At 40.3% G+C, this 27,705-nt stretch overlaps 1 protein-coding gene and 1 pseudogene across 1 annotated transcript in view; both read right to left on the reverse strand.

The window, feature by feature from the left end:
• Window positions 1-27,705, reverse strand: part of TTC6 (tetratricopeptide repeat domain 6) — a 218,113-nt gene that overhangs the window by 85,870 nt on the left and 104,538 nt on the right. Inside the window, exons 7-8 of the mRNA XM_090270118.1 lie at window positions 6,789-6,930; window positions 3,052-3,156 (exon numbers count right to left, since the gene is read on the reverse strand). Of these exons, the coding sequence (XP_090126244.1) occupies window positions 3,052-3,156; window positions 6,789-6,930 (247 nt within the window). The remainder of the gene's footprint in view (window positions 1-3,051; window positions 3,157-6,788; window positions 6,931-27,705) is intronic.
• LOC150015855 (U6 spliceosomal RNA) lies at window positions 2,571-2,661 on the reverse strand (annotated as a pseudogene).

Consider the following 27,705-nt stretch of genomic DNA (forward strand, 5'->3'; position numbering starts at 1 on the left):
TAATTGAAGAAGATACAGGATACAAGAAACATTGTACATAGCTATGACAATGATGCCTCAGTCCCCTTCAAAGTAGGCACCTTGGGACCTCACACAGTTCTCCCAATCACCACCAGCTGCCCCATCATATTTTCCTGAATCTCACTGATGGTCTGAAATCTCTTCCTTTTCAAAGGTGATTTTCATTTGGGGAAAAGCCAAAAGTCACAGGGCACCAAATTTGGGCTGTAAAGGGGCTGAGTCACCTGGGTGATTTGATGTTTCACCAAAAAGCTCTGCACAAGACATGACATATGAGCAGGCACGTTGTTGTGATGAAGCTGCCAGTCACCAGTTGCCCATGGCTGCAGCCTTATGAATCATCTGACTAGTTTCCATGAAGGAATGTTCAAGTTTAATGCAAAATCTGATGCAGATTTGTTGCTCTACTCGCTCAGTCATTTTGAATGCAATAGCCACACAGTACACACCCTCACTCGGTGGCGTCTACTGCTCCCACTGACTAGTACAGTGAAGTCATCATTGTTCACTAATATGCATTCCCATCCACTCTCCTCGGCTACCAGGTCACATCAATGTCACACAAAACATTCTCGTTATATTAACAATGGTTGGGCTTTTTCTGGACAGACCTCATATATTAAAAATAAATTATTGCCTAACATAATTCAACACACTATTTAAGAATAATACACCATGATCAAGTAATCCAAGAAATCTCAAGATGTTTCAATATTGACATTCTAAACACACAGTATCAATAGGTGAGATATGTATGGGATTCCATCCCTGCCTTCGTTGCAGAAAAGCTAAGAGGTAAACTGATGATCCTATTTCAAGCAACAGATGTGAACAGAATTTCTTTCATTTAATCTTACTTCTGACTTCATAACATTATTTTTTATTATGCTTGCCCTTGATTTCCTTAATTATTTTGTTTTATCCTTTTCTGGTATGCCTAAAATTTTGTGCAATTAACATAATCCTAAATACTATTAAAAACTTATGCACAATGATGTTCATCACACAACTTAAGAGGAAAATATGAGGAAAGGAAAAGGAGGTAAAGGAGAAAGAAGAAGATTGAAAGAAAAGGGACCAAAAAGTAGCAGTAATAGTCTTGAGGGAAAAGAACAATAGATAATTTTGGTTTTCTTTTATTTTTCTAATTTTTAATATAATCAGTATAACAAAATTAGAGCACACAAACACTCTTTACAAGAAAAAATAATTATATTTTGTAGTAGTAAGAGTTTTTTAACATTAAATAAACTAAAAATGCACTTTTTCCCATTTTTTTATTGTTGTACTATTACAGTTGTCCCATTTTCCCCCCATTGCTCTCCCATGCCCCACCTACCCACTTCTCCCATAGTCAATCCCCACCCTGTTGTCCAAGTCCATGGGTCATTTATACTAGGTCTTTAACTAGACCTTTCCCTTTCTTCCCCATCTTCTTCCCCTCCTACCATCACTCTGGTCACTGACAATCTGTTCCTTGTTTCCATGCCTCTGGTTCTATTTTCCTCATTTTTTTTTGCTCATTATGTTCCTGTATTAGGAGAGATTATATGGTATTTGTTTTTTGCCACCTGCATTATCTCACTAAGCATAAAACTCTCCATATATATTTACAAGGGTTATATCTTCTTGATGGATTGTTCCATTAAATACTATGAAATGTTCTTCTTTGTCTTTTTATGGTCTTTGTTGTGATATCTGTTTTGTCTGATATAAGTATTGTTACCCCAGCTTTTTTTTTTTTTTTTTTTTTTTTTTTTGATGTCCATTTTCTTGAAACTTTTTTCCCATCCCTTCACTTTAGTCTGTGTAGATCCTTTGTTCTGAGGTGGGTCTCCTGTAAACAGCATATATGTGGGTCATGTTTTCTTATTTATTCAGCTACCCTATGTCTTTTGATTAGAGCATTTAATCCGTTTACATTTAAGGTTATTATTGATAGGCACTTATTCATTGTGATTTTTTTCCTTTGTACCTGTGTTCCCCTCTCTCTCTCTTTTCCTTCATCTTCTTAAAGCAGTCCCTTTAGCAGCTCTTGCAATGCTGGCTTGATGGAAATGTATTCCTTTAGCCTTCTTCTGTCTGGGAAACTTCTTATTTCACCTTCCATTTTGAATGACAGCCTTCCTGAGTAGAGTATTCTTGGTTGTAGTCCTTTGCTTTTCATTGCTTGGAATATTTTTTGCCATTCCCTTCTGGCTTGTAGTGTCTCTGTGAGAAATCTGCTGATAGCCTTTTTGGAGCTCCCTTGTATGCTATTAACTCTTTCTCTCTTGCCGCCTTTAGGATTCTCTCTTTGTCTTTGAATGTTGCCATTTTAATTATGATGTGTCTTGGAGTGGGCCTGTTTTGGTTTATCTTCATTGGGACCCTCTGTGCTTCCTGGACTTGAGTGACTTTTTATCTCATCAAGTTAGGAAAACTTCCTTTCATTACTTTTTTCAAACAGGCTTTCTATCCCTTGCTCTCCTTCTTCTCCTTCTGGTATCCCTATGATGTGAATATTATTACATTTCATGTTGTCCTGCAGCTCTCGTATACCCTCTTCAAAAAATATGTAATGTTTCATGACTTTGCGTGTCATCCTTGCACAGGGGTCATACTAATTCTTCTCAGTATATGTACTGCCAAAGTGAACACTAAGAATGCATTTTTAAAAGCAAATGAAAATCTAAACAACCTTAGTAGTTTTATATCTTGGAACCACAGTCAAATAAAATACCCTTTCAAAAGAAAATTTGAATGGCTAAAATAACATAGATCAGTACAACATTTTTTAGAAATATATATATGTGTATACCTTACACATACTTAAGGGTTTATAAATATATGTGTACATGCACATACAAATAATACATACATATAATAATTATGTATTATATAATTTTTATAGTGTCATTCAATCATTCTTAATTATGGCAATAGTTGTCTGACAAATTACATATCAACTGTCCAGTAGAATTTAATCTAATAATCAATTATACAATTTAATTATTAACAACAATAGAGAAAATTCATTTAGGATATTACCTCATATTTTGAATATACTGTTTTCTTCATGACAGATACTGGAACAGAGAACTTGGGTGAAGTTAGATTCCAGAACAACTTTGTAAATCCTGGATAAGCAGACACCTTTGAAAATAACATAAAAGGCTATTAGAAACTAACAAATTATCAGTCCCTAGGGTAAAAACCCAAGCTCCTATCAAAATCATATCTAGTTGCCCAGAAAGTGAGGTGATGGATTTCATAGCCTCTGAAAGTCTGAAAAAACTTTTCATAATCAACAGATCAGCAAAATGTAAAGTTGGAAATTTCAAGTGGTGCCAAGATTGTGGAAAAATTAGTAGAACTGCACCACACTGGAGGCAAATTGGCCATTTCTATTACAGCAGGAAATGTGCATGCCAGATGATCCAACAATTTCACTTCCACCTATACAGTCCAAGGAAATTTTCACATGTGTGTAAAAAATATGTATAATCATGTTCATACTGCATCTGAAATAGCAAAAAACAAAGCCCAGTCTCAATGTCCACTAACAGAGGAATAGATGAATAAAAAGTGGTATATTCACATAACTAGACACCAATAAAGCCATTCAAGTGCTACTGTATATGGCTCTTAGTAGTACAGTACAGAAAGACACATGCAAAATAATGTCTCAATATAAATGTATAAAGAACACACAGAACTATAGTGTTTATTGTTTAGCATCACAAATAAACATAGTAAAGTATGAAATCATGGACTAGAAAGACCACAATTATAACAGTGACTGCCCTTGGGTAAGGAAGAAGAGAAACGGTACAAGTACAAGGACTGAATTATTTTTAAATTTCTTGTATTTAAAAAAATACAAAACAAGTATAACAAAATGTTAACACTTATAAATCCTTGATAACAGATCCCCAAATGTGTGTTAGTTTAGTTTCTGTAATTTATTTATAATTTTTAAAACTTTTCCCCAATAAAAATTAATCGGGCAAAGGAGGATTTTTAGGGCAGTGAAACTATTCTGTATGATGCTGAAATTGTGGCTACATGACATTGTGCATTTGCCAAAACCTGTTCAACATTTCAGCACAAAGAATAAACTTTAATGTGTAAAATTTTTTTACATTGTTAGGATGTCAAGAGAAATCCCAAGATGGAATACAGAAGGTAACAAAACAATCTAACTATAATATAAATGCATGAAACTACCTCACAAAAGCGGGTGGGGCAAAAAGTTGCTGACCTTAGTAACTTGGAAATGAGTTGATATATAAAACTAAAGGCAAAAGAAACTGTACATAACACCGTACTTTAGTTGATACAGTATTCCCACACTTATCGCGGGTATTACATTTCAGACCCACTGCGAAGTAGGAGACTTACATCTATTCTACACTCTTAAACCTACGTAACTTTAACAACATCCATATACAGTACCACAAAGTCTCACAATATAACAAAAAATCCGCGACAAATAATTAAATATAATATTTTTTAAAATCCCGCGATACAGTGAGGCCGTGATAAGTGAACCGCGATATAGCGAGTGACTACTATAAAGTTGTTTCCCATAGAAAAACGTGTTAACAATTATGATACAGTTATACATGTATACTTCTATATTTGAACTGAGCAACTGAGTAAGTGGATGGAGAATGGTAGGATCCAGGTTTGTCACTGGAATTTGAAAATAAGTGAGGGAGGAGGCTAGAATGATCTATGTAGTAATGAATTAGAGTCGGAGACAACAGTGTGAACTCATGTTTAGCTTAATTTAGACACAGATAGTTATGTATAGAAATATTTTTAAAAATGAGTATTCATAGGAGTTAGTATACACACATAGGCTGTATTGACTGAGAAGGTCTGGAAGCCACAATGCCCCAATAGCAGCAAGCATACCTAATGCCCAGATCCTGGTTGCTAATTACAGTCTTTAATAAAGGGAACTGGAGCTTCTTGTAGAAATTGCTGATTCCATAAACTGAAGCAGAAAATATACAGGATGAGCTTCGAGCATCTTGTATTGCAAGAAATTAAGAAGGAATTTTTAAAATCCCACAGTTATGGGGTATGTTGAAGGGATATAGGATCCAGCCATAGCTCGAGCAATTTTAGCAAAATATGATATTAAATAGTATTAGATTATAACTTGAAGTATAACATAAATATCCATGAGTCATACTGATATAAATAATTGAATATATAAATGGAAATAATATACAAATCACAAATTTAAATTAATTTTTGTATACACTGAGCCCTCAAAGAGGCAGAGTATAACTCCACAGTCCTTAAATGTGAGCTGCACATAGTGACTTCCAAAGAAAAGAAAAACTTTATGATGAAGAAACCTGGCAAATGCTACCTTAGGCAGGTGATCAAGGTTAACATCAACAGTGATAACTCGTGTTGGTAATTGGAAGCCTGGCATGACATGATGAAAATGGCACTTTATCTCAGTGGTCTTTAATAGGGATTACGTTGAATCCGTTCTATTCCTTTCTGAATCTTTCTATTTCTTTAAATATGTTTCAGATGTGTTCATAATTGCTTATTGAAGCATTTCAATAATTGTGGCTCTAAAATCTTTGACAGATAATTTTAGCATGCCTCTTTCCAATGTTAGCTTCTCTTAATTGTCTCTTCACATTCAGTTTAAGATTTTCCTAGTTCTTTGTATGATTAGTAATTTTCAACTCAAATTTAGATATTTTGGGTTATGCTATGACATGCTGGATCATATTTAAACCATCTGTTTTAACTGACATTCCACTGGGTCTCCTCTGATATCAGCACAGTGGGGAAGGGAAGGAGTGGCTCATTACTGCTGGGTGGGGATGAAAGTCCACGATCTCCCTGTGGTCTCAATGAACAACATGGAGGGGAAACCTCATTACCACTCTGTTAAGATATAAGCCCCGGTTCAACACTCAGCCTACTTTGACACCACCCTGGCAGGGGTGTTTAGAGCGCCCTGTTATATACTGATATATTTTTGTTTCCTGATTACCAGCCTTCTCAGCTCCAAATCTAGAATATAAGAAGAAAAAAAAACAAAAATCTAGGAACTAATTCAGAACCATGTCATTTCTTAGGTCCTAAACTTCCTAGTTAGGGTGCTTCAATCTCTCCATTTTTCAGACTCTTTTAGGTTTTTAACATCCAGGGTTTTTAATTGTACTTAGCGGGAAGAAGATAAAAGTAAACGTAGTTATGCCTTAACTTCCCCAGAAATGGAAGTCTCAAAACCATCTTTCAAAAAAGTCATTAAGTTAAGGCATATTATCAAAGGAGAATATCCACAATTATGTCAAAAAGCTATTAAAACAATCTTTCTTTTCCCAGCTATCTTTCTGTGCAAGACCAGAATTTTCCAATCAAAAAAGCTTACCACAAAATTGAATATAAATACAGACATGAGAATCCAGCTATCTTTTATTAAGCCAGACACTAAAGAGATTTGCAAAATAAGTTACACAATCCTACTTTTCTCATCGAATGTTTTGTTTAAAAATATAATTATTTTTCATAAAATACGTATTTTTGTTAACATATGTGATTTTATTACTGTTATTTTTAACAAAAACTAACCATTTAATATTTTCTCAGTTTTAATTTACAATATTGTAAATGTCAATAGATACAACCCACATAAACAATTATTAAGGTCATTAATAACTTTCAAGAGTACAAAAAGGGCCCTGAAATTTTAAAGTTGGAGAACCTGTAAGGTAGATAAAACTAATATTAAAGGAAGTTCTTACTTCCTCTCCCAAGAGTTGTAGATGTGGTTCGTGAGCATGCTGTCTAGTTCCTTGTGCCAATTCAGATGATATCCCTGGTGTTGTTGGAAGGAAAGGAACATATGCTTGCTTGTCACCCATAACAGGGATTCCTTGCAGTATTCTACAGTGTAATTGAAAAAATAATTTAAGTCATTGATAAAGCAAAAGGCATTTATTGTTACAGTATTCCCTCACTTATCGCAGGTACTACGTTCTAGACACCCTGCCCCCTGCGACAGATGAAAATCTGTGAAGTAAGAACCTTACATTTATTTTAGTATTTATAAATAATTTAAGGCTTTATAAACCCTTCCCACACACTTATAAACCATTCCCAGTCCCTTATTAACTTTTCCCACTCCCTTATTAACCTTTTCCACACTTTTATAAACACTACTTATGTTCTTAAACATATTCTACACTCTTAAACCTACATAACTTTAACAACATACATATACAGTACCACAAAATCCCGCGATATAGTGAAAAATCCACGATAAATTAAATATATTTTTTAAAATTCTGCACTAAAGTGAGGCCACGATAAGTGAACAGCGATATAGAGAGGGACTACTGTATTTCATATATCTATTGAGATAAATACATAGAAATGTTACATCTGTATTAAATAGAGATTGTGGATAAATTAGATAAGATTGGCAGCCCCGGTTCCCATGCCCTCCCTGTGCCCCCTTACCCAACCTTGCAGCTGCTTGGGAGATTGCGATATTCTGAGCGGGGAGCTGGGAGGTGGGAGTTGCCTGTGATCACAGAATGTGCCAGCCCAAACTGCGTTCGGCCTCGATCAGCCAGCTGCGAGATAAACAACTAAATTCAATAGTTTCTTTTCTCTTCCCCCTATAAAGCAAGGCACTTCCCCTTTAGGAGGCTGGATTCAGAGTCATTCGCAGCATGGCTTCCTCCCCGCTTGCTAATTCCCTCAATAAACTTCTTTTCTTCTGCTTGCTGTGTCTTGATGGTTCTCTGAGCGACTCCATTCTTACATGATGGTGCCAAAACCCGGGACTGGGACACCGGCTCAATCAGGACTCCCGAGTCGGACTCGGCCTGAGGCGGCCCCAATCCTTGGACCTGGAGTCGCTCAGACCTCCATGAGTCGGTGGCTTGAGCTTCCCCTCTGGCTTGCTAACCGCATCTGCCTCCTTTTTCCTCTGACCCCTCCCCCAACTGCCATTTACTCCCACTCAACACCGGCCCTCGAATTCACAGGTGAGTCTCCGCCTTCGTTTCCTCCAGTAGTTGTTTCCTGGTCTATCTGAGACCATTCCAGGCAGTCCGGCCCTAAATCTGAGCGCTCAGTCAGAATCACTCCCCGGGTCAATCTGGACCCTCTCTCCAGGGCCTGATGAATCCCAGGGATTACTGGGATAAATCAGCGCCTCCCTTCTCGGCCTTTGGCCTCTCCACCCTCGGGCAGAAATGGGGACGCTCATCTCCACAGAGTGCGGAGCCAGAAACATGGGCTTGGATTTGCCCTCCCCCTCCTTCTCGGAAACCACCAGTCCCTCCCAACCAAAAATAGCCCTCTTGGGTATTTAGCCCATCATCTCAGACCTCTCCAACTAAATGGATAAGTCAGGGCACTGTTGCGTGGTCACAATGTCCTCTAAATAACCAGAGTCAGTAGCCAAAAAAATGGCACACTTAACTTCAGAGTTCTCGCAGACCTCCAGAACTTTCTCTGGCAGTAGGACAAGTGGTCAGAATTTCCCTGTGCTCAGGCTTTCTAGACTCTTCAGATCAAACACTCTGCAAACAGCTCACTATCCACCAAATTCTTCTTATCCAGAAAAAGTCACCTTCCTCTCGACCTTCCGCACCCCCTCTAACCCATTCTCCTTCTTCCTTGCATAAAGAATTATTCACAATAAAACGCTAACACACAGGATTTTTAGCAATAGCCAAAGCAGTTATTTATTTACAGACCTGCAGCTTTGGGCGCAGCCAAGGACCAAGGGGGCCGCCTGGCTGCATTTTCCCATTTCCCAGGGTTTAGTAATGTACGTCCTCCCTTCAGATTTCAGATGTCCTTTGTTCTCAGAGGCATTTGTGCTGAGCAGCGGAATGCCCCTTTTCTATGCTAATATTGTTAACTCTGGCTCAAAAAAAAAAAAACCCTAATTACATTTGCTCTTTACTGCTAATTATATTCTACTTTCGTTCCTGCATCGCCGAGCCCTACGCTCCTGCCTCTGTAGCCACCAGTGCCGGATCGCTCCCCAGTCGCGCCGCAGCCAGGCCTGTGCACGGTTTCCCCTCCCTGCTGCCATGCCGCCTGCGGGCTCTCAGCTGTAAGCAAGCGCAGCCCGCAGGTTGCCAGGTGGGAAGAGGTGGAGGGAGGACCTCGATGGCCTAGGCTGCGCCGCTGCAGCTGCAGCCGCCACCGCAGCCCCTGCCGGGTGGAACCCGCTGGGCCAGCAGAGGTCAAGGTCAGGACCCCACCGCCAGGGGCCAGGGCGACCCCACTGGCAGCCAGGCCACCCTCCCTGCCGCTGTAGCCCCCGCGGCTGTTCCTCATCCTTCCTCCTCCTTCTTCCACCCCCGTCTCACGCTACCACCTTCTCCCCATAGCCAATCCCAGGGGCCCATCCCTACCTCCCCTTTCCCAGGTCCCTCCCCACCTCTGATCAGCTTCGCCCCTGTAGTCTCCAACCGCCCCCCCACCCCCGCCAGGTCGCTGATAGAGATGGCTCCATGTGAATACATGTCCCATTTCCTTATGTATCTCCTTGCTGGGATGCACAAATTAGGCTTTAAAGCTACCAGCTATGACAGAACTCTCAAATTTATCCAAATCCTAATTAAAAAATCCAGCCACCTTCTTAACAAGGCTCACAAAATCTGTCCAATGATATACCAATCTAAACCCCACTTCGCATGAGGAACACCTCTTTTTACACATCCACCTCATGAGTCAAGCGGCCCCAAACATTCAAAAGAGCTCCAAAAGTTACAGACGAACCCCCAAACCCCCCAAAGTAAACTTATTCAGGTTGCCTTCCAAACATATAAAAACCGGCAAGAGAGGAAAAAGGAGCAATGGAAACGAAAATACAAGCACTCTCTTTTGCTGGCTAATGCCCTAAAAAACTCCAAAAAGCAAAAAATAAACTAAAGGGCAAAGCCTTCACCATCAGGCAGCCTCTGGACCCCTGTTTTTGGTGCAGTCAGAAAAACATTGGACAAAGTGTTACAGAAACAGGGGTGTCCAAAAACAAACCCCAGAGTTTGTGGCTGGGGGATGGGGAAAAGGAAGAAGCTTTTAAGATGCCTTTGCATGCCTGGGGCTAGTTGCTAGTGTCTTTGTTATGCAAAATGACTTTGATACTTCCCAGGCTCAAGAAGATGGGAGGAGTCTTGAACTGTGGGATGGTACAGAAGGAGCCTACAGAGCCTGCGGAGGGTTCTGTGAATGGTCAGAACTGGTTGCAACACCTACTGTGTCAGAGGACACAGTCAGGGATACATAAGCAGCTCTCCAGCTCTCTCACACTCTCACACTCTCGCACTCTCGCTCTCTCACTCGCTCTTGTGCTCTCCCTCCATGTGGTTTGGAGGAGGGGGCTCTCCAGATTGCTTTCTCTCTCATGCTCGCTCCATGCTGCTTGGTGAAGGGGACTTCTCCATGTGGTTTTGAGAGCTAGGTTCTCAATGCAGATTAAAGAAGCTGAGTTCTCCATGTGGTTTTGAGAGGGCTCTCCAGGCCACTTTAAGAGGCTTTTGCCATGCGCTTTTGAGAAGGAGAGGAGATCCATGTGGTTTGCAGGAAGAAGGCAGTTTACAAGGAGGCTGAGAATCCACCCGGTTCTGCAGTAAAAGCTGGAGGGCACCACGGCACAGAAAGGACCTCCCCAATCAGATTTGAGTGATTGGCAGCTACTGGTAAAGCTGAACTGTGCCTAGGAAGTAGGGAAACGGTGTTTCTGACTTTTCTAAGGCTGGCCTGGTTTGCTAGAAGGAGGCAGAACTATGTGTTTGTGGGTATTTTAAAGAACATAAGACTCAACAGCAGAAATGCGCAAATAATCTAAATCTATTTAACTGTTAAACAGTTCTTTTTCTTTTCACTAAACTCTAGTACTGAGAGTTGTAATTCTGGCGGTGGGCAATCGGGCCCCTAACTAAACGGCCTGTGGGTTCTGTTTCAATTGGAGCAGCCCAGAGGTTCTGTTACAAAAGCTCTGTCCAAACCCCTACCTATCTCTTCTGGGTCCCTGCTCTCTCTGTCAAAAAACAGGTCATTGGAAGGTGGACTGTCCATCGGTCTCTAAACCAAGGGACTAGACTGCCTATCCCAGCAGTGGATCTGGAAAGGCCTCTCTATCCCAGACCTCCTCAGACTTTCCACCGCCTGATGGGCCCGGTTTCAGAAGCTCTGCCTTTCACCATCACAACAGGTAAGCTTGTCCCCTTTATCCTTAATACGGGAGCTACGTATTCTGTCCTGCCCAAATTTTCGGGGCTCCTAACTCCCTCTGCCATATCAGTTATAAAAATAGACAGCAAGGCAACCCAACCCCTAAGTACCCCTTCCCTAATCTGTTTCATTAGACATCAGGCATTCACCCACTCCTTCCTAGTACTGCCCTCACCAAATAATCCCACCCCTCTCATTGTTCTTCTAATTTTAGGGCAGTCCCTTCACATGATCCCAGACACTCCCTTGCCATCCTGGCTAACAGCAGTTAATCCCGATGTCTGGGACACAAACAATCCTTCCGTCACCTCTCACCGTGCTCCGGTCTCTGTAACCCTAAAGAATACCTCCCATATCCCCAACAAACCTCTATACCCATTAACCCCCTCGGTCTTAAATGGTCTGAAGCCTATTATAGACTGCCTGCTGGAAACAAGTCTGCTTCGCCTGCTGCCTCTCCCACCAATTCCCCCATCCTAGCAGTAAATAAATAAAATTAAATTAAAAACAAAAAACAAACAAACAAAAACAGATCTCACCGTCTTGTCCAAAATCTACGTACAATCAATGAGGCCACCGTCTATCAACCCCATCATCCCTAACCCTTATTCCCTCTTGTTGCGCATCCCACCTCAAACCTCCCACTTTACCATCCTAGACCTCAAAAATACCTTCTTCCCTATCCCACTCTCCGCAGTCTTCCAAGACCTCTTTGCCTTCACCTAGACCGACCCAACCACAAAAATAACCAAACAACTGACATACACGGTCCTGCCTCAATGGTGTTCAAATAATCCCCACCTCTTTAGTCAAGCCCTAGCAGCCGACTTACAGCAGCTTGACCTTTCCCTAAGCGTCTTCCTACAGTACGTAGACAATCTCCTCCTCTGCAGTCTATCTAAAAAAACCTTTCTTGTCTCCATACTGCCCAGGTCCTAAACTTTCTTGCCAGTTGGGAATACCACATGTCATGAAACAAAGGCCTATTCTCTCAAACTCAGGTCAAATATCTCGGATTCTCCATCACCCCCACTCATAAACACCTAACTCCAGAAATACAAAAACCTAATAACTACCTTCCTCCTGCCCCATACGAAGCAGAAACTCCTATCATTTTTAGGCCTTGCCAATTTTTTCAAAACTTAAATACCACCCTGGCTGCTGTGGCTCAGTGGATTGAGCATCGGCCTGCGAACCAAGTGTCTCTGGTTTGATTCCCAGCTAGGGCACATGACTAGGTTGCACATCAGGTCCCCAATTGGGAGCGTGAGTGAGAGGCAACCACACAGTGATGTTTCTCTCCCTCTCTTTACCCTTTCCCCTCTCTCTAAAAAAAAAAAAAAAATAAACAAACAAATAATTAATTTTAAAAAACAAAACAAAAAGAAACCCCAAAACTTAAAATACCTAATTTTAAATACCTAGCCAAGCCTTTATATCAGGCAACAGCTAGAGATTTGTCTAAACCCCTAGAAAACTTGCAAGCCTTCCTTAAACCTTTCACCACACTCAAAATAACACTCAACCAAGCCCCAGCCTTAGCCCTCCCAAACCCAAATAAACCTTTCCTCCTATACACCGACACAAAAGATAGCTTTTCTCTCAGGCTGTCAGCATAGCAATAAAAACCAGACCAACGGTTTATAACCTATTTTTCCAAACCACTCGATTCCCTCTTCCTAGGGTAGCCAGCCTGCCTCCACGGCTTAGCAGCGGCAGCAATTCTCAGTCAAGAAACCCTAAAGTTAATTCCCTTTGCCCAGAAAACAGTCCACTCCTCTCATACTATTTCCGACCTACTAACCCACCAGTCCATCGCTGCAGCCTCCCCTTCCCGAATGCAGTTCTTACATGCCCAACTACTTCAAAATTCTCAAATCTCCCTACATAAATGAGCTCTTCTCCTCAACCCTGCCTCATTACTTCCCCTCCCCAACTCTCACACCCCATACCCACGACTGCACTCAACACTTCTCCTTTTTACATCCCTTCCCCAACATACAAGACACCCCACTACCCCAGGCAAAGTCCTGGTTTATAGATAGGAGCTCCTACAAGACCGGCCCAAAAGGAGCAAAATATACTATCACTACCCTCACCTCTGTCATTAAGTCGAAACACTTGCCCTCTGGTACCTCTTCCCAACAGGCATAACTTATTATCCTAGTGTAGGCCTTAGCCCTTACAAAAAGTCATCAGGTCACCATATACACTAACTCTAAATACACCTATCACATCATACATTCATACATAAAAATCACCCAAGCCCAACCTTCCTCTAAATAAGCCTTCCACGGGCCCTACTCTTTACACATCTCGTCTCACAAAAATTTTTATTATGTGAAAAGTTCCCCCACACTATCTCTCAGTTTCTAGAATGTATCTCAGATGTCTAGCTGCAGGGCACTCTCAGCAACTACACCCCTGACAAAATTTACTTTTACACTTTCATCCTAGTTCTATCCCTCGCTAGCTTACTCGAATCACTGTAACCATACTAACTCCCCTCACAATAACAGTTATCACCCTTCTAACCTTTACCACCTCATCAACAACCTTTAGCACCCACAATACAGCAAATAGCATGCTTAACCAACAAGACTAATTACTAAATCTTCCCCCACTCCTTCCACCACCCAGACATTAAGGTAACTGCCTTCCCACCCAATCTCACCACCTTATATAACCTTACTGCCCATTTTCTCCCATCCCCCTACTACATGGGTTCAGCAGATCTCCCTAAAGGAGCCCAGCCAGTAGCCACCATCACTCATATTATAGGTCCTGCCACTCTGCATCTGCTTCAGACATGTCAATGGCACCCACATTCAGCCTCGCTTCTTAGGCACATTCAACCCTTCCCTTCTCTGCAACCACACCCTACACCTAGCCTTCATACACTATAAAGGCCAACCAAAAACTCCTACTCATCCTTACATATTAGCCCAAATTCACAATCATACCAATACTTCAAATTTTCCTGCTACCTCTACATAGATCATAAATGTTTGATTTAACCAATACAGCCAAACATTTCTTCACAAGATCCTCCATAATATTTAATACCAGTAAGTAAAAAACAAAACTCACCCCAGTTACATTGCCATCATGAAAGCAAAACATAGCACTACTATTTCCCTTCAAGGGACGAAATATCACTTCCTATATAGCATGCAAGCATACCTAATAACTCCTCCTTACTAGACTAGCACCTACATAATAGTCGCTCTAATACTAAATACCTCTATACTAATCCCCCAGCAAATAGCCACTTCCAAGGCAATCGCCAACCTTGGCTCCTTCCTGAAGACCTCCCTCTTCTCCCACCCCCGACACAAATGAGACCAGCAGTAATCTGAGTTTAGCGGACATATGTACAGCAACCCTATCCTTAAACAACCGAAACAGAGCATTCCATACATAAAAGCTTCTTCTGGTTTGTAAAAATACCCCAATTAAAAAACATCAGTACTAAATATCTCTTTATCCCTTCAAAAAACTTAAAATGCCACCCTCCAAACTCTAAAAAACAGCAAAAATCCCTAAACACCCTAGCAGACATAGTTCTCCAAAACAGGAGGGCCCTAGACATCCTCACAGCCAAAGCAAAAAAATCTGTGCCATACTAAACAAAACCTACTGTTTTTACATTAACAATACAGGCATGATAAAAATTTTACAAATACTTAAAAAGCACATTAACATTATTACCCAAGCTAAGAAACAGGCATATGGAAAATACTAGTTCAGAACCCCCCTCTCATACTTCTCCTCTCCCTTCAAGGCAATCCTAGTGCCTTTCATAACCCCACTGCTTCTCTTCCTATTATTTCTCACCCTTGGCCCTTGCTTCCTCAAATCGCTAGTTAACTTTATTCAAAAAAACGGTCCAATCCATGACAACCTCCACCATGCATAATATACTCTTTTTAAGATCTTTCAGATATCAACCCTTAGCAAGAGATGACCCTAAGCCGGCAGTCAATCCCCTCTCATCGCCCTAACTCCGCAGGAAGTCATTACAGAAGAGAGAGATTCGATGACCCCTCTCCAACCAGTCTCTCCCCCCCCCAAAAAAAACACACCCCACCCCTCGCCTCCTTTTATTAAAACAAAAAGGCTAGAATGACAGCCTCAGTTCCCATGCCCTCCCCCTGCCTCCTGCCCTGCACTTGCAGCTGCTTAGGAGATAGCAATATTGGGAGCCGGGAGCTGGGAGCTGGGAAATGGGAGTTTCCCATGATCACAGAATGTGCCAAACCAAACCATGTTCAGCTTTGATCAGTCAGCTGCGAGATAAATGACTAAATTCAATAGTTTCTTTTTTCTTCCCCCTATAAAGCAAGGCACTTCCCCCTTAGGAGGCTGAAGTCAGAGCCATTTGTGGCATGGCTTCCTCCCCGTTTGCTAATTCCCTCAATAAACTTTTTTTCTGCTCGCTGCATCCTGATGGCTCTCTGAATGATGCCATTCTTACAAAGACAAAATGGGTAATAACTTTTTAAATTATTTTTTATTCTAAATAGATTTAAGTCATAACCTTCATGATGGTTTTATTTTATTACATTAGAATAATAAATTCATCCTATGAAAATCTGATTAAAAAAGAGATTAAAAGCTCTGCACCTTCTGATCACTAACCTGTTCCCTACTCCAAACTCATAGAAACTGCTTTCAGGGGAGCAAGATGGTGGTGGAGTAGGAGGATAGGTCACACATCTACTCCCAGAACCAAACTGGAAATAAAACTAAAAAGAGGACCAGTCTCTGAAATAAGCCAAAGACCAACTGAAAGGGACTTTTAACCACCTCCAGACCAGTAGGAAGGTCACAGTTGATTAAGAGACTGGCCTCGGTCACAGGGGATCTCCAGGCAGAGGTGGTGGGAGCTTATGCTTCAGGGGAGAGAAGCCAGGTCCATAAACAGGGGCTCCCATACTAGGGAGCCCCTGTTCTGGGATCAGCCAACCATGCAGCACCAAGTAGTGAAAGGCTGTGGGATTTTTGACTCCTGCTGGAGTCAAAGTCACTATTTTGTTTCTTTAATTCTTAAAGGGACCAAAGCACGGGTTTTGTGTTTGCAGCCAGTCTTGGGCCCCAGAGACAGAAAGGCAGCACCTAATGCAGTCACATGAGGAGAGTCTAGAGTGGGAGGCACTGGGAGGAGACATTGGGGAGCAGCTGTGGGGCTTTCTGTGCCGCGATATACCCAGATTCTTCAGCAGCCATCTTTCCTGAGAAGAGCAAGACCCTCCCAGGGGAAAAGCAATTACCCTACCCTATGGGACACCACCTCCCCAATCCTCTGTAATCCTGCTTGCTCCATGCTGAATCTTTTTTTCTTTCTTTTTATTTGGTTTGTTCATTTTTTTGTTCTGTTTTATATGAGGTTTTTTGGGGGGTTTTATTCTTTCTTTTCTCCCATCCAGCATCTTAACCTCTGCTAAGGAGATAGCAACATATGCAAACTCAGCAGGTAAAAGAGACTGGCTGTAGGGTGCAACCATTCCATATACTTTCCTGAGAAAGAGATTGTCACTTCTTCCTCACAGGAGAGCCATAGAAACACCCTCCCAGTTTCCAGAAGACCCAAAACCTGGACTCTGGAGGCCCCACTAATTAACCTACTAGGGGCCCCACCCAGCTGAGTATAGGGAAATAATCCTGAAAGACTCAAGACTAGTAGCATGGGGGCCAGGGAACACACTCACCATCTTCCCTGAAATTTGAAAGGCACTTGCCATGGGGGATCCAGGAGTCCCATTCTCCTGATACCACCAGAAGCCCTCTCAAAAACAGTTGGGTCTATAACCAATCCAAGACTGACAGCAGGCCAGCAAGCGGAGACAGATCCTGTGGTGACTTGTGTTTGCTGACACATCCTTGGACCAAGTGCTGATAAAACCCAACTTTATGGAGCACCTTGGCCCATCCTAGGCCCAGCCAAGCCCAGAGGAATCAGCCACAAACTGTGGATCACTTGTAGCTTTGAACAAGTTGCCGAGGGCTAGACGTGGACAGCACCTGACACTGGCTTACACCAGCATGAGACACATCAAAGCCATTTCCAAAGGGAGAGCTCAGCAGACAAGTACTAAACTCTACTGAGACAATTATCACTTTGTTCTTTTTAATATTTTGGTTATTTTTTTCTTTTCCATAGTCTTATTATTTTTTTCTTTTTTTCTTTCTTCTTGTATTTTTGGTGCTCCATTTTTTCTTTCATATCCTTACTTTACTTTTACTTTTGATTACCCCATTGTTGCCTTCTGCTTTCCTCTTCTTGTTTTTATTATTATTTCTCTTTATTTGTCCATTTTTCCAGTTTTCCTCTTTCAGTTCACTAGTCACATTAGCACTTGACCCTTTTCTCATCTCATACTCTCTTTTCTTTCCTTTGGTCTTCTCTTATTCTATTTCTTTTTTCTTTTTGTCTCCCTTTCTCTACTATTCAATTTCTCCTCCCACTTCTATTGTTTTTTTTCACTTCTGTCATTGATATTTTTGTTGTAGTTAGGACGTGTTGCTTGTTTGGGCTTTGTTTTTGTGTTGTTTTTCTTTGTTCTATCAATGGCATACAACAGATGGTAGGGGTAGAGCCTCACAGATAAAGACCTGGAGGTAAAATATAACCAACAAATGGGCCAATAAAAATCAGGGCTCAAGTATAAGGGAGAGTCCACATAACTCACACCACACAAAGAGCACTCCTAGACCATCCAGATCAGGAGATTAAGGAGACTGCACCACTGCATATCACAGAACTGCTACCACATAAGGCTAGCCCACAAGACAGGGGGTCAAATCAGATCTATCTGATACATAGAAACATAAAGAGACAACTAAAATGAGGAGACAAAGAAACAACCTCCAAATGAAAAAAGGAGGACTCCCCACCCCCTGAAAAAACATAAATGAAATTAAGGCAAGCAAATTACGAGACAGAGTTCAAAGTAATGGTTATAAGGATGCTCAAGGAACTTAAAGAGAAATCGTCGTCGTCGTCGTCATCGGCAGCCGTCCGTCTCGAGAGACGATGGTGTAGCTTCTTAAGAGTCTATCTGCACCGCCGAGAATGGCTGTGCAGTCCAACTCGGGAGTGACACGGTATCTGTCTCCTCCCGTGTTGAATCGACATCTTGCGATGACGCTGGAGTGTCCTCTCCAGTGAAGCTGAAGCTACAGAGCCTGGGCAGGGTGATATGGAGGGTCTGCTGTTGCCCATGCAGCAGACCCCCCTCTCTTCACAGCTGAAGGGTCCAAGGGAAAGATGGAGTCAATACAGCTTGGCTTCAGGTGCGCCGCAGGAGTTGCCGGTGTTGACTACAATGTCGAACCGCCTTAGGGACTCCGGCTCCGGATTTTCTGTCGGGGTTTACTCCCTTAGCCTTTCCCCTGAAGAGGTATGCCGCAAGGCAGCGGAGGTTTTTTGGAGTCAGAGTTTTCCTTCTCTGATGTGCCCTGACTGGAAGATCGAACCAGCGACACTTAGCTCACAGGCCGACGCTCAATCCACATCAGCATAAAAAAGGACACAGAAACTATGAATAAGGACCAGGTATAAATGAAGAATGCAATATCTGAAATGAAGGATACACTAGAAGGAATTAAAAGCAGACTAGATGAAGAAGAGGATCAAATCAGCAATTTGGAAGATAAGGTAGAATAAACACCCAGTCAGAGCAACAAAATTTTAAAAGACTAATAAAGAATGAGAATAGTTTAAGGGAGCTTTGGAACAACATGATGCATGACAATATTTGCATCATAAAGATACCAGGATGAGAAGAAAGGGATCAAGAGGTAGAAAACCTATATAAATAAATAATGACAAAAAACTTTCCTAATTGGGTGAAGTTTGAAAAAGTCATGCAAGTTTAGGAAGTACTGAGAGTCTCAGTCAAGATGAACCCAAAGAGGCCTACACCAACGCACATCATTATTAAAATGGCAAAATTTAAAGGTAGAGAATTTTAAAGGCAGAAAGAGAGAAACCGTAACCTACAAGGGAGCTCTGATAAGGCTGTCATCAGATTTCTCAACAGAAACACTATAGGCCAGAAGGAATTGGCATGAAATATTTCAAATAATGAAAAGCAAGGACCTGCAACCAAGACTACTCTATTCAACAAGGCTCTCATTTAAAATGGAAAGCCAAATAAAGAGCTTCCTAGACAAAAAAAAAAAAAAAAAGGCTGAGGGAGTACATTTCCACCAAACCAGCATTAAAGAGATGCTAAAGGGACTGCTTCAAGAAGTAATAAAGAGAGAGGGACACAAGCACAAAGGGAGAAAAGGAATTACCATATTTTTCACTCTATAAGATGCACCTGAACATAAGACGCACCTAGGTTTTGAGGAGGAAAACAAGAAAAAAAAAATTTGATCCAAATGGTATACTAAAATATTTAATAAAATATAACAGAATAATATTTCAACCATGGAAAGTAAACAGCAGTCAACAGCAGTATTAAGAAGTATCATCACTGTCATTAACAAATGAGGAGAGACTTTAAGGTTCAAGTGCTCTTCCAGTTTTCTGGGAACCACAAGAACTCATTATCGCTAGTGTCAGAATTTATGAAGCTCAGTTGCTCACAATCACTGATATTACTTTCTTCACTATCTTCATACTGACCAGGCACCCTGAGATTCCGCAGTAAAGTGGGATATTTAAGTGTCCCCAGGGGTTTTGCGTGGGTCCACTGCTTCTTCTTTTAACTGCTGTCACCACCACTAACAGGTCAGTTAATACACATCACAATCTGTGCTGCAATATTTGCTCCATAAGATGCACAGACATTTTTCCCCCACTTTTGAAGGAAAAAAAAAAGTGTATCTTATGGAGCGAAAAATATGGTAATAAGTACCTCTCAATAATATCTTAAAAATAAATGGACTAACTGCTCCAATCAAAAGACAGGGCAGCTGAATGGATAAGAAAACATGATCCACATATATGCTGTCTACAAAAGACGCATCTCAAAGAAAAAGATTTACACAGGCTGAAAATAAAGAAATGGAAAAAATATTCCATGCAAGTGGACATGAAAAAATGGCAGAGGTAGCTATACTTGTATCAGACAAAACAGATTACAAAACAAAGGCCATAATAACAGACAAAGAAGGTCCATACATAATACTTAAGGTTCAGTTCAACAAGAGGATATAACCCTTATAACATATATGCACCCAATATTGGGGCACCTAAATATATAAAGAAAATCCTGAAGGACTTTAAGGAAGAGCTAAACAGCAATACAGTCATAATAGGGGATTTTAATGCCCCACTGTCAACAATGAACAGATTGTCAAGACAAAACATCAACAAGGATATGGCAGTATTAAACAACAGACTAGATCAAGTGGATTTAATTGATATCTACAGAATATTTCACTCCAAAGAAGCAAAATGTATATTCTTCTCAAATGCACAACGATCATTTTCAATGATAGGCCATATGGCAGGACACAAAATAAACCTTAACAACTTCAAGGAAACTGAAAGCATATTAAGCATTTTTTCAGATCACAATGACCTGAAATTAGAAATCAACCTCAAGAAAAAAACCCAAAACATTCAAATACATGGAGGCTAAATAACGTGTTATTAAATAATGAATGGGTTAATAATAAGATCAAGGAAGTAATCAAAAAGTACCTGGAAACAAACAAAAACATACACACAACAACCCAAAACCTATGAGACAAAGTGAAAGCAATGCTGAGACGAAATTTCATACCATTACAGGCCTACCTAAAGAAGATAGAAAAATCTCAAATAAACAACCTAACCCTGCACCTAAAAAGCTAAAAGCATTTCCCTTAAGATCAGGAACAAGACACAGGTGTCTGTTTTCATCACTCTTATTCATGACAGTGCTGGAAGCCCGAGACACAGCAATCAGACAAGAAGAAATTAAAGACATCCAAATTGGAAAGGAGGAAGTAAAACTGTCATTATTTGCAGACTATGTGATATTGTACACAGAAAACCCTATAGGCACCACCCAAAACTACTCAATTTAATAAATTAATTCAGCAAAGTAGTGGGATATAGAGTCAATATTTAGAAATTGAGGGCATTTTTACACACCAATAATGAACTCAATCAGAAAGAGAAAGTAAGAAAGTAATTCCATTTACTATAGCAACAAAGAAAGTAAAATACCTTGGAAAACTATATTCAGAAAACTATAAGCCATGAAGAAAGAAATTGCGGAAGATACAAATAAGTGGAAATACATACCATGTTCATGGATTGGAATAATTAACATCATTAAAATGTCCATACTAACCAAAACAATCTATAGATTCAAAACAATTCCTTTCAAGATATCAATGGCATATTTCACAGATCTAGAAAATATATTCCAAAAATTAATGTGGAACCAAAAGTGACCCTGAATAGCCTCAGCAATCTTGAGAAAGGATAACAAAGTTGGAGGAATCATAATACCTGATATCAAAACAGCCTGGTACTGGCATAAGAACAGACACATAAATCAATGAACAGAATAAAGAGCCCAGAAATAAACCTATGTCTCTGTGGTCAATTAATATTTGACAAAGGGGGCATGAGCATACAATGGAGTAAAGACAGCCTCTTCAAAAAGTGGTGTTGGGAGAACTAAACTGGTACCTGCAAAAAAATGAAACTAGGCCACTATCTTACACCATACACTAGAATAAGTCAAAATGGATAACAGACTTAAATATAAGTCATGACACCATAGAAGTCCTAGTAGAAAACATAGGAAGTAAAATTTCAGATATCTCATGCAGTAATATTTTTGCTGATATATCCCCTAGGGCAAGAGAAATAAAGAAAAAAAATAAACAAATGGGACTAGATCAAATTAAAAAGCTTCTGCATAGCTAAAGAAACCATCATCAAAATGAAAAGGGAACTGACTGCATGGGAAAACATATTTGCCAACGATACATCAGACAAGGGTTTAATCTCCAAAATATATAAAGAGCTTATATGACTCAATACGAGGGACAAATGATACAATTAAAAAATGGGCAAAGGACCTGAATAGCCACTTCTGCAAGGAAGGCATACAGAGGGCCCATAGGCATAAGAAATAGTGCTCAATATCATTAGCCATCAGAGAGACACAAATAAAAACCACATGAGATATCACTTCATGCCTGTCAGACTGGCCTTAATTAATAAATCAACAAACAACAAGTGCTGGTGAGGATGTAGAGAAAAGGGAATCCTAGTGCACTGTTGGTGGGAGTGCAGTCTGGTGCAGTCACTGTGGAAAGCAGTATGGAATTTCTTCAGAAAACTGAAAATGGAATTGCCTTTTGACCCAGTGATTCCACTGTCTGGATTATACCTTAAGAATCTCAAATCACCAATTAAAAAAATACATATGCACCCCTATGTTCATAGCAGAACTATTTAAGTAGCCAAGTGCTGGGAACAGCCCAAGTGCCCATCAGTGGATGAGTGGATAAAAAAACTGTGGTACATTTACACAGTGGAATACTATGCAGCAGAAAGAAAGAAGGAACTCTTACCTTTCACAACAGCATGGGTGGAACTGAGGAGTATTATGCTAAGTGAAATAAGCCAGTCAGTGAAAGGCAGATACTGTATGACCTAACTTATCAAAGGAATTTATTGAACAAAATTAACTAATGAGCAAAACAGAACCAGAGGCATAGAATCATGGAACAGATTGACAGCTATGGGGAGGGGCTGGGTGGGGACTGACTGAAGGAAGGTGAAGGGATTAGTCTAAGAACATATATGAAGGACCCATGAACATAGACAATGGTGTGAGGATTGACTATGGAAGTGGGGGGGCAGGCTGGGTGGAGGGGGCAAGGGGGGCAAATTGGGACAACTATAATAGTATAAACAATAAAATGTTTTTTAAATAAAATAAAGAAAGAAAATGCTTTCATTTCTTAGACTAAGGCAACATATCAACCTTAGCAGAACTACCTTCTCACATTAAAGTTTTCTCTTCTTGATTCCTATCTTGCCCAGATGAACAGAAAACTGTTGTAGATCAGATCTTTCCTTCTACGCTACAAACTGCATTTTCATTAGGACATATATGAGGTACCAAACTTATCAACAAAAGCCTTAATGAAGTCATAGAGATAAACTAAATCAAAATTCAAAAGCAAAATATGTCACTAATGGCTGACTTCCAGACTGCTTGACAATACCTTAATTTTTGTGTCACAGCATTTACTGTATAAGAAATATAAGACCGTGGGAGAGAGGGGAGGTGGGAGGAGCAGGGGAGAGCAAAGGGGAAAATGGGACAACTGTAAGAGAAAACAACAAAAAAATAAGTAAATAAAATAAAAAAGAAATATAAAATAAGTGTAAAGTGAATCTACACAGACTATAGCCATATCAATTTCACAAGGAAGTATTTAGAGTCAATGTTTCCTCTAATTTTTTGATATATGACTATATGAACCATCACATTACAAGCCACCAATCATGAAGAGTAAGCATATACAAACCCAATTGACTTTAGTTACTTAATAACATACTGAAACCCTCAAATTCCATACAAGCTATTTAAAAATAACAGGCCCACCCAAAGTTAGGCTGGAGAAGATAGGGCTTTGCCACAGTAGTCATGGAATAAAATTTCCTATCTTACCTAGTCAAATGTTTGAATTCAAAGAGAAAGTCAATTTCCAGCAAGGTAAATATAGTAGATTACCACTCAGCACCCAATCCATTCTAATTCTCGTGTGCTTTTCTAAACTGCTGAGGACAGACAGGTAAAACTCTTCTGCAACCAAGGTCCTAGGTATGATTTAAGATCCACTAACCAGAGGTACTCACATACAATTTGAAAGACAGAAGGTCCTAATGCTTTTATTGGCAAGCAGTCATGACGAGAACTGTGTATTCCAGTTACCTTTTGGGTATGTGATGTGGGCGGGTGTTTGTTTTGTTTCTTGTTTGTTTGGTTTTTTGTTGGTGAGCATATCAATAGGCATAGTGTGACTTCAGCCAAAAGCTGTGACAGAAGCCATCTGACCCCACAGCTAAGGTGGTGTGTTGCAGTGTTAGCTTCCAGATTTCTTACCTTCCTGACTAGGCCAGAAGGAGCTGCACCCAGCAGCCAGCTAAGCATGCTGCGTGAGTCAACCCTGGAAACCCTCCCTGCATGGAACTTATTTTTCCCATCTTTCCATTGATTTTTATAAGCAGTGAATTCCTATTACTAAATCCCCTTTTGTTTAAAATAGCTGAAATATATATTTATTTCTGCAATCGTGTCTTGACTAATATATTCAGGCAAAACAAAGAACAGGGTGAAGTCCAGGGGCTAGAAGACTGAGCCAGGAAAGAACATACATCAGGATCAGTAAAATATTTGTAAGATCACGGAGTAGAGGAAGGATTTGAGAAACTACCTCGAGGCAGTGCTGTATTTTTATCTGGTCCTAAACCAAAACCAAGGTAGAGTCGTTCGCAACTTACTGTCTGTTCACATTTCAAATGTGCACTGAAGAAAGAGGAATACTGGCTGATTGGAAGGCAAGTGAAAGAAGTCATAAGTCATTGGACACTTTGGAGTACCTAGCTCTGGGAGACATGAACGGGGAAGCTTAGTGGAAAGGCTACCCAAGGTTAGCAACTATTCTTGTATGACAAAGATGAATCACTTAGAAATTCTTCTCCAGATTTCCCCTGCTTCCTTCTTTATTTCCAGAGGAAAGAACCAATCCCTTCTAGAGTTCTCCCCTTTGGAAAACACCACCATTTCAGTTGTTCAGACTGAAAATCTCTTCAACTCCAGGCTCTCCCTCATTCCCAACTGTAATCACCAGTTCTGACCCTCCTCCATCCACAGCATTTTCTTTCATCTGAGTCCTATGATGTCATCTTTGCTGGGCCCTTACCTCCAAATTCTCCCTTCTGAAATCCATGCTACACACCCCAGCCAGAGTTAACATTAATCACCTCCTCCCAAATACTTCAATGACTACACGCACAGTAAACAACCCAAGCTCCTGTGCCTGGCATTCGGTGTCCTCCAGTCTAGATGCCATCTACCCTGCCAATCCCATTTCCCTCCCCTAACACCGGGCACAACCTACATTCATTCTCCAACATGGACCCTCAGTGCTGAGATTACTGCAGGCACAAGAGGGGAGATCGCAAACTAAATACAACACAGTATGGCTATAAAAATGATGAAAACAATGCTTTCAGATCTCAACTCCACCCTGAGACCTTACAATATCCCTCTGCCCAGTCAAAATTCATCTTCACGTCCCGAGTTTTCCTGCTACATTTGATCTGCTCTTTCATCATAGAACATAAAATACATTTGATTCTGTATATCTTTCTCAGAGTAGATCATAGGCTGGTATGGGGGGGAGGGGGCAATGTTCATTATTCATTTTCTCTTTCCCATGGATGCAAATGTATTAGCTACTGCTGAATTTTGGCTGAGTGAAAAAAATTCAACAGCAAAAGTCAATCCCAGACCCTGTCTTGGGGAACTGAGAGTTATGGATCAGCAGTGGTTCTCAAAGTGTGTTCCCTACCCAACATCACTAGCATCACATAGGAACTTTCTAGAAATACAAAATCTGGAACCTCATCACACCTAATTAATCATAATCTCAGCCACCTGTGTTTTAACCAGCCCTGAAGTTTGAGAACCACTGATGTGCTGCAGCCTTTCCTAAAACAGCCTGATTATAAGAATATGCTGGGAAGATTATCAAATCTACTGCTTCTCAGATTCCTCCTCTAGAGATTCCAATTCAGTGGGTCTGAGACAAAGCCTGAGAATGGATACTCCTGTTTCAGACATTCCAGTGTGGCCCTTATCCTCAGGTAAAGCCTAAAATAAAATCACTGATATCGTTGGAAGAGCTAGCTTTTGGAATGAGGCTAAAACCCAGGATCTCAGCCCCAGTTTAGCCATTTGGTGTGCTATGTGGAGAAGGTCACTTCTCTTTCCTAAGTCAGTTTCCTCATCTATATATGGTAAGAGTGACTTGGTCTTTCAGGGTCTAGTTTTCAGAAATAATATATGTATGAATGTGTACATAGTACATTCTCGGCGGTGCAGATAGACTCTCAGGAAGCTACGCCATCGTCTCTCGAGACGGACAGCTGCCGATGACGATGATGACATGCTCAATAAGTGGTTGATATTACAATCATTATTGTTATTATCATTGAGGAAATTGAATGAAGGAAATACTCTCATCCCTCTAGAGTGTGTTCAAACTCCTTCCTAGTCAATATCTGCCTCCCATGGGACCAGAGACATAAAATGTATTTCTTATTGTAGGCTGCTGTCAAGGAAGTTTGGGAATTATTTGTTCTAAACTGTGAGCACTCACTGATAATCTCTGCGCACATATTCTGTGAGTTACATAAAAGTCACTGTGAGCTCCATCCTGTGAAGAATGGAGGAGAGTTCTCTCTCCAACAAACCCTTCCCTCCTAGGAGTGACTCTAATAGTGTCCCCCATTATAGCGTCACTCTCCTTAGTGAATTTATTTTGCTCCTTGGGGCACAAAACCTGGGTGAGGCTTCACAGGATGTAGCTCAAAGTCACCTTTATATAACTCAAAGAAAATGTATACAGGGGTATTTTAAAAACACTCATGTACAAAAGTTTCACCAAGTAACAGTTATATCCAATAGAGTATTCTATTCCAGGCATTTTAAAAAGTTTTGGTAGCAAGCCACTAAATTGATATCACAGCCCACTTATTGGATCAGTCTAAAATTTAGAAAACTTACCAAAAATGTTGCTTGAAAAGCAAACTTCTAGATCTAGAAAAGACTTTAGGAGTTCACCTTCCTGAAAATGTTAAACTACAACTAATTTTTTTAGTATAGTCTTTAACATATGCATCAGTGGTAATGAATACTTTGAATATATTTTTTTAATTCAGGGGATATAGTTTTAATAACATAATAAATCTAAAGAAGAATAATTGTATAACTATATAATTTATTTTTACAAAATATGATTGGGGGTATTTTTTAATCATTGTAATTTCACTGCTACATGCAAACAGTGACATCTGGTGGAATAATATTGCTGTGTTTTAAAAGGATTCCGGCTTTTACATATTGGCAGTTATAAAATCAGATAAATGTCTAATTCCTTTATTTTTATTTTTATTTTTTGGTATTTCCATATAAAAATACCCAAAATACACTAATCTAATATATTATCAAACACTGATAGCCCATACTGGAATGACTTTTTGTCATTCCAATCTGTATTTTTTTTTAATGTGTATAAGACTTACTTAGGTAGGAGCTATTGTTTGAAAATGGATATAATAGAAATCAAATTCAGGGTGCTGTTAATTATAGTCTAAATCTGCCACCAATTCTGTTTGGGGATACAGAATATTGTCTCAGTTTCCTCATCTGTAAGCATGAGAAGTTTAGGCTAGGGGAAGGCTAAGATCACTTATGG

The sequence above is a fragment of the Furipterus horrens genome, unplaced genomic scaffold (assembly GCF_987537825.1).
Source record: "Furipterus horrens unplaced genomic scaffold, mFurHor1.1.pri manual_scaffold_3, whole genome shotgun sequence".
Classification (NCBI taxonomy): domain Eukaryota; kingdom Metazoa; phylum Chordata; class Mammalia; order Chiroptera; family Furipteridae; genus Furipterus; species Furipterus horrens.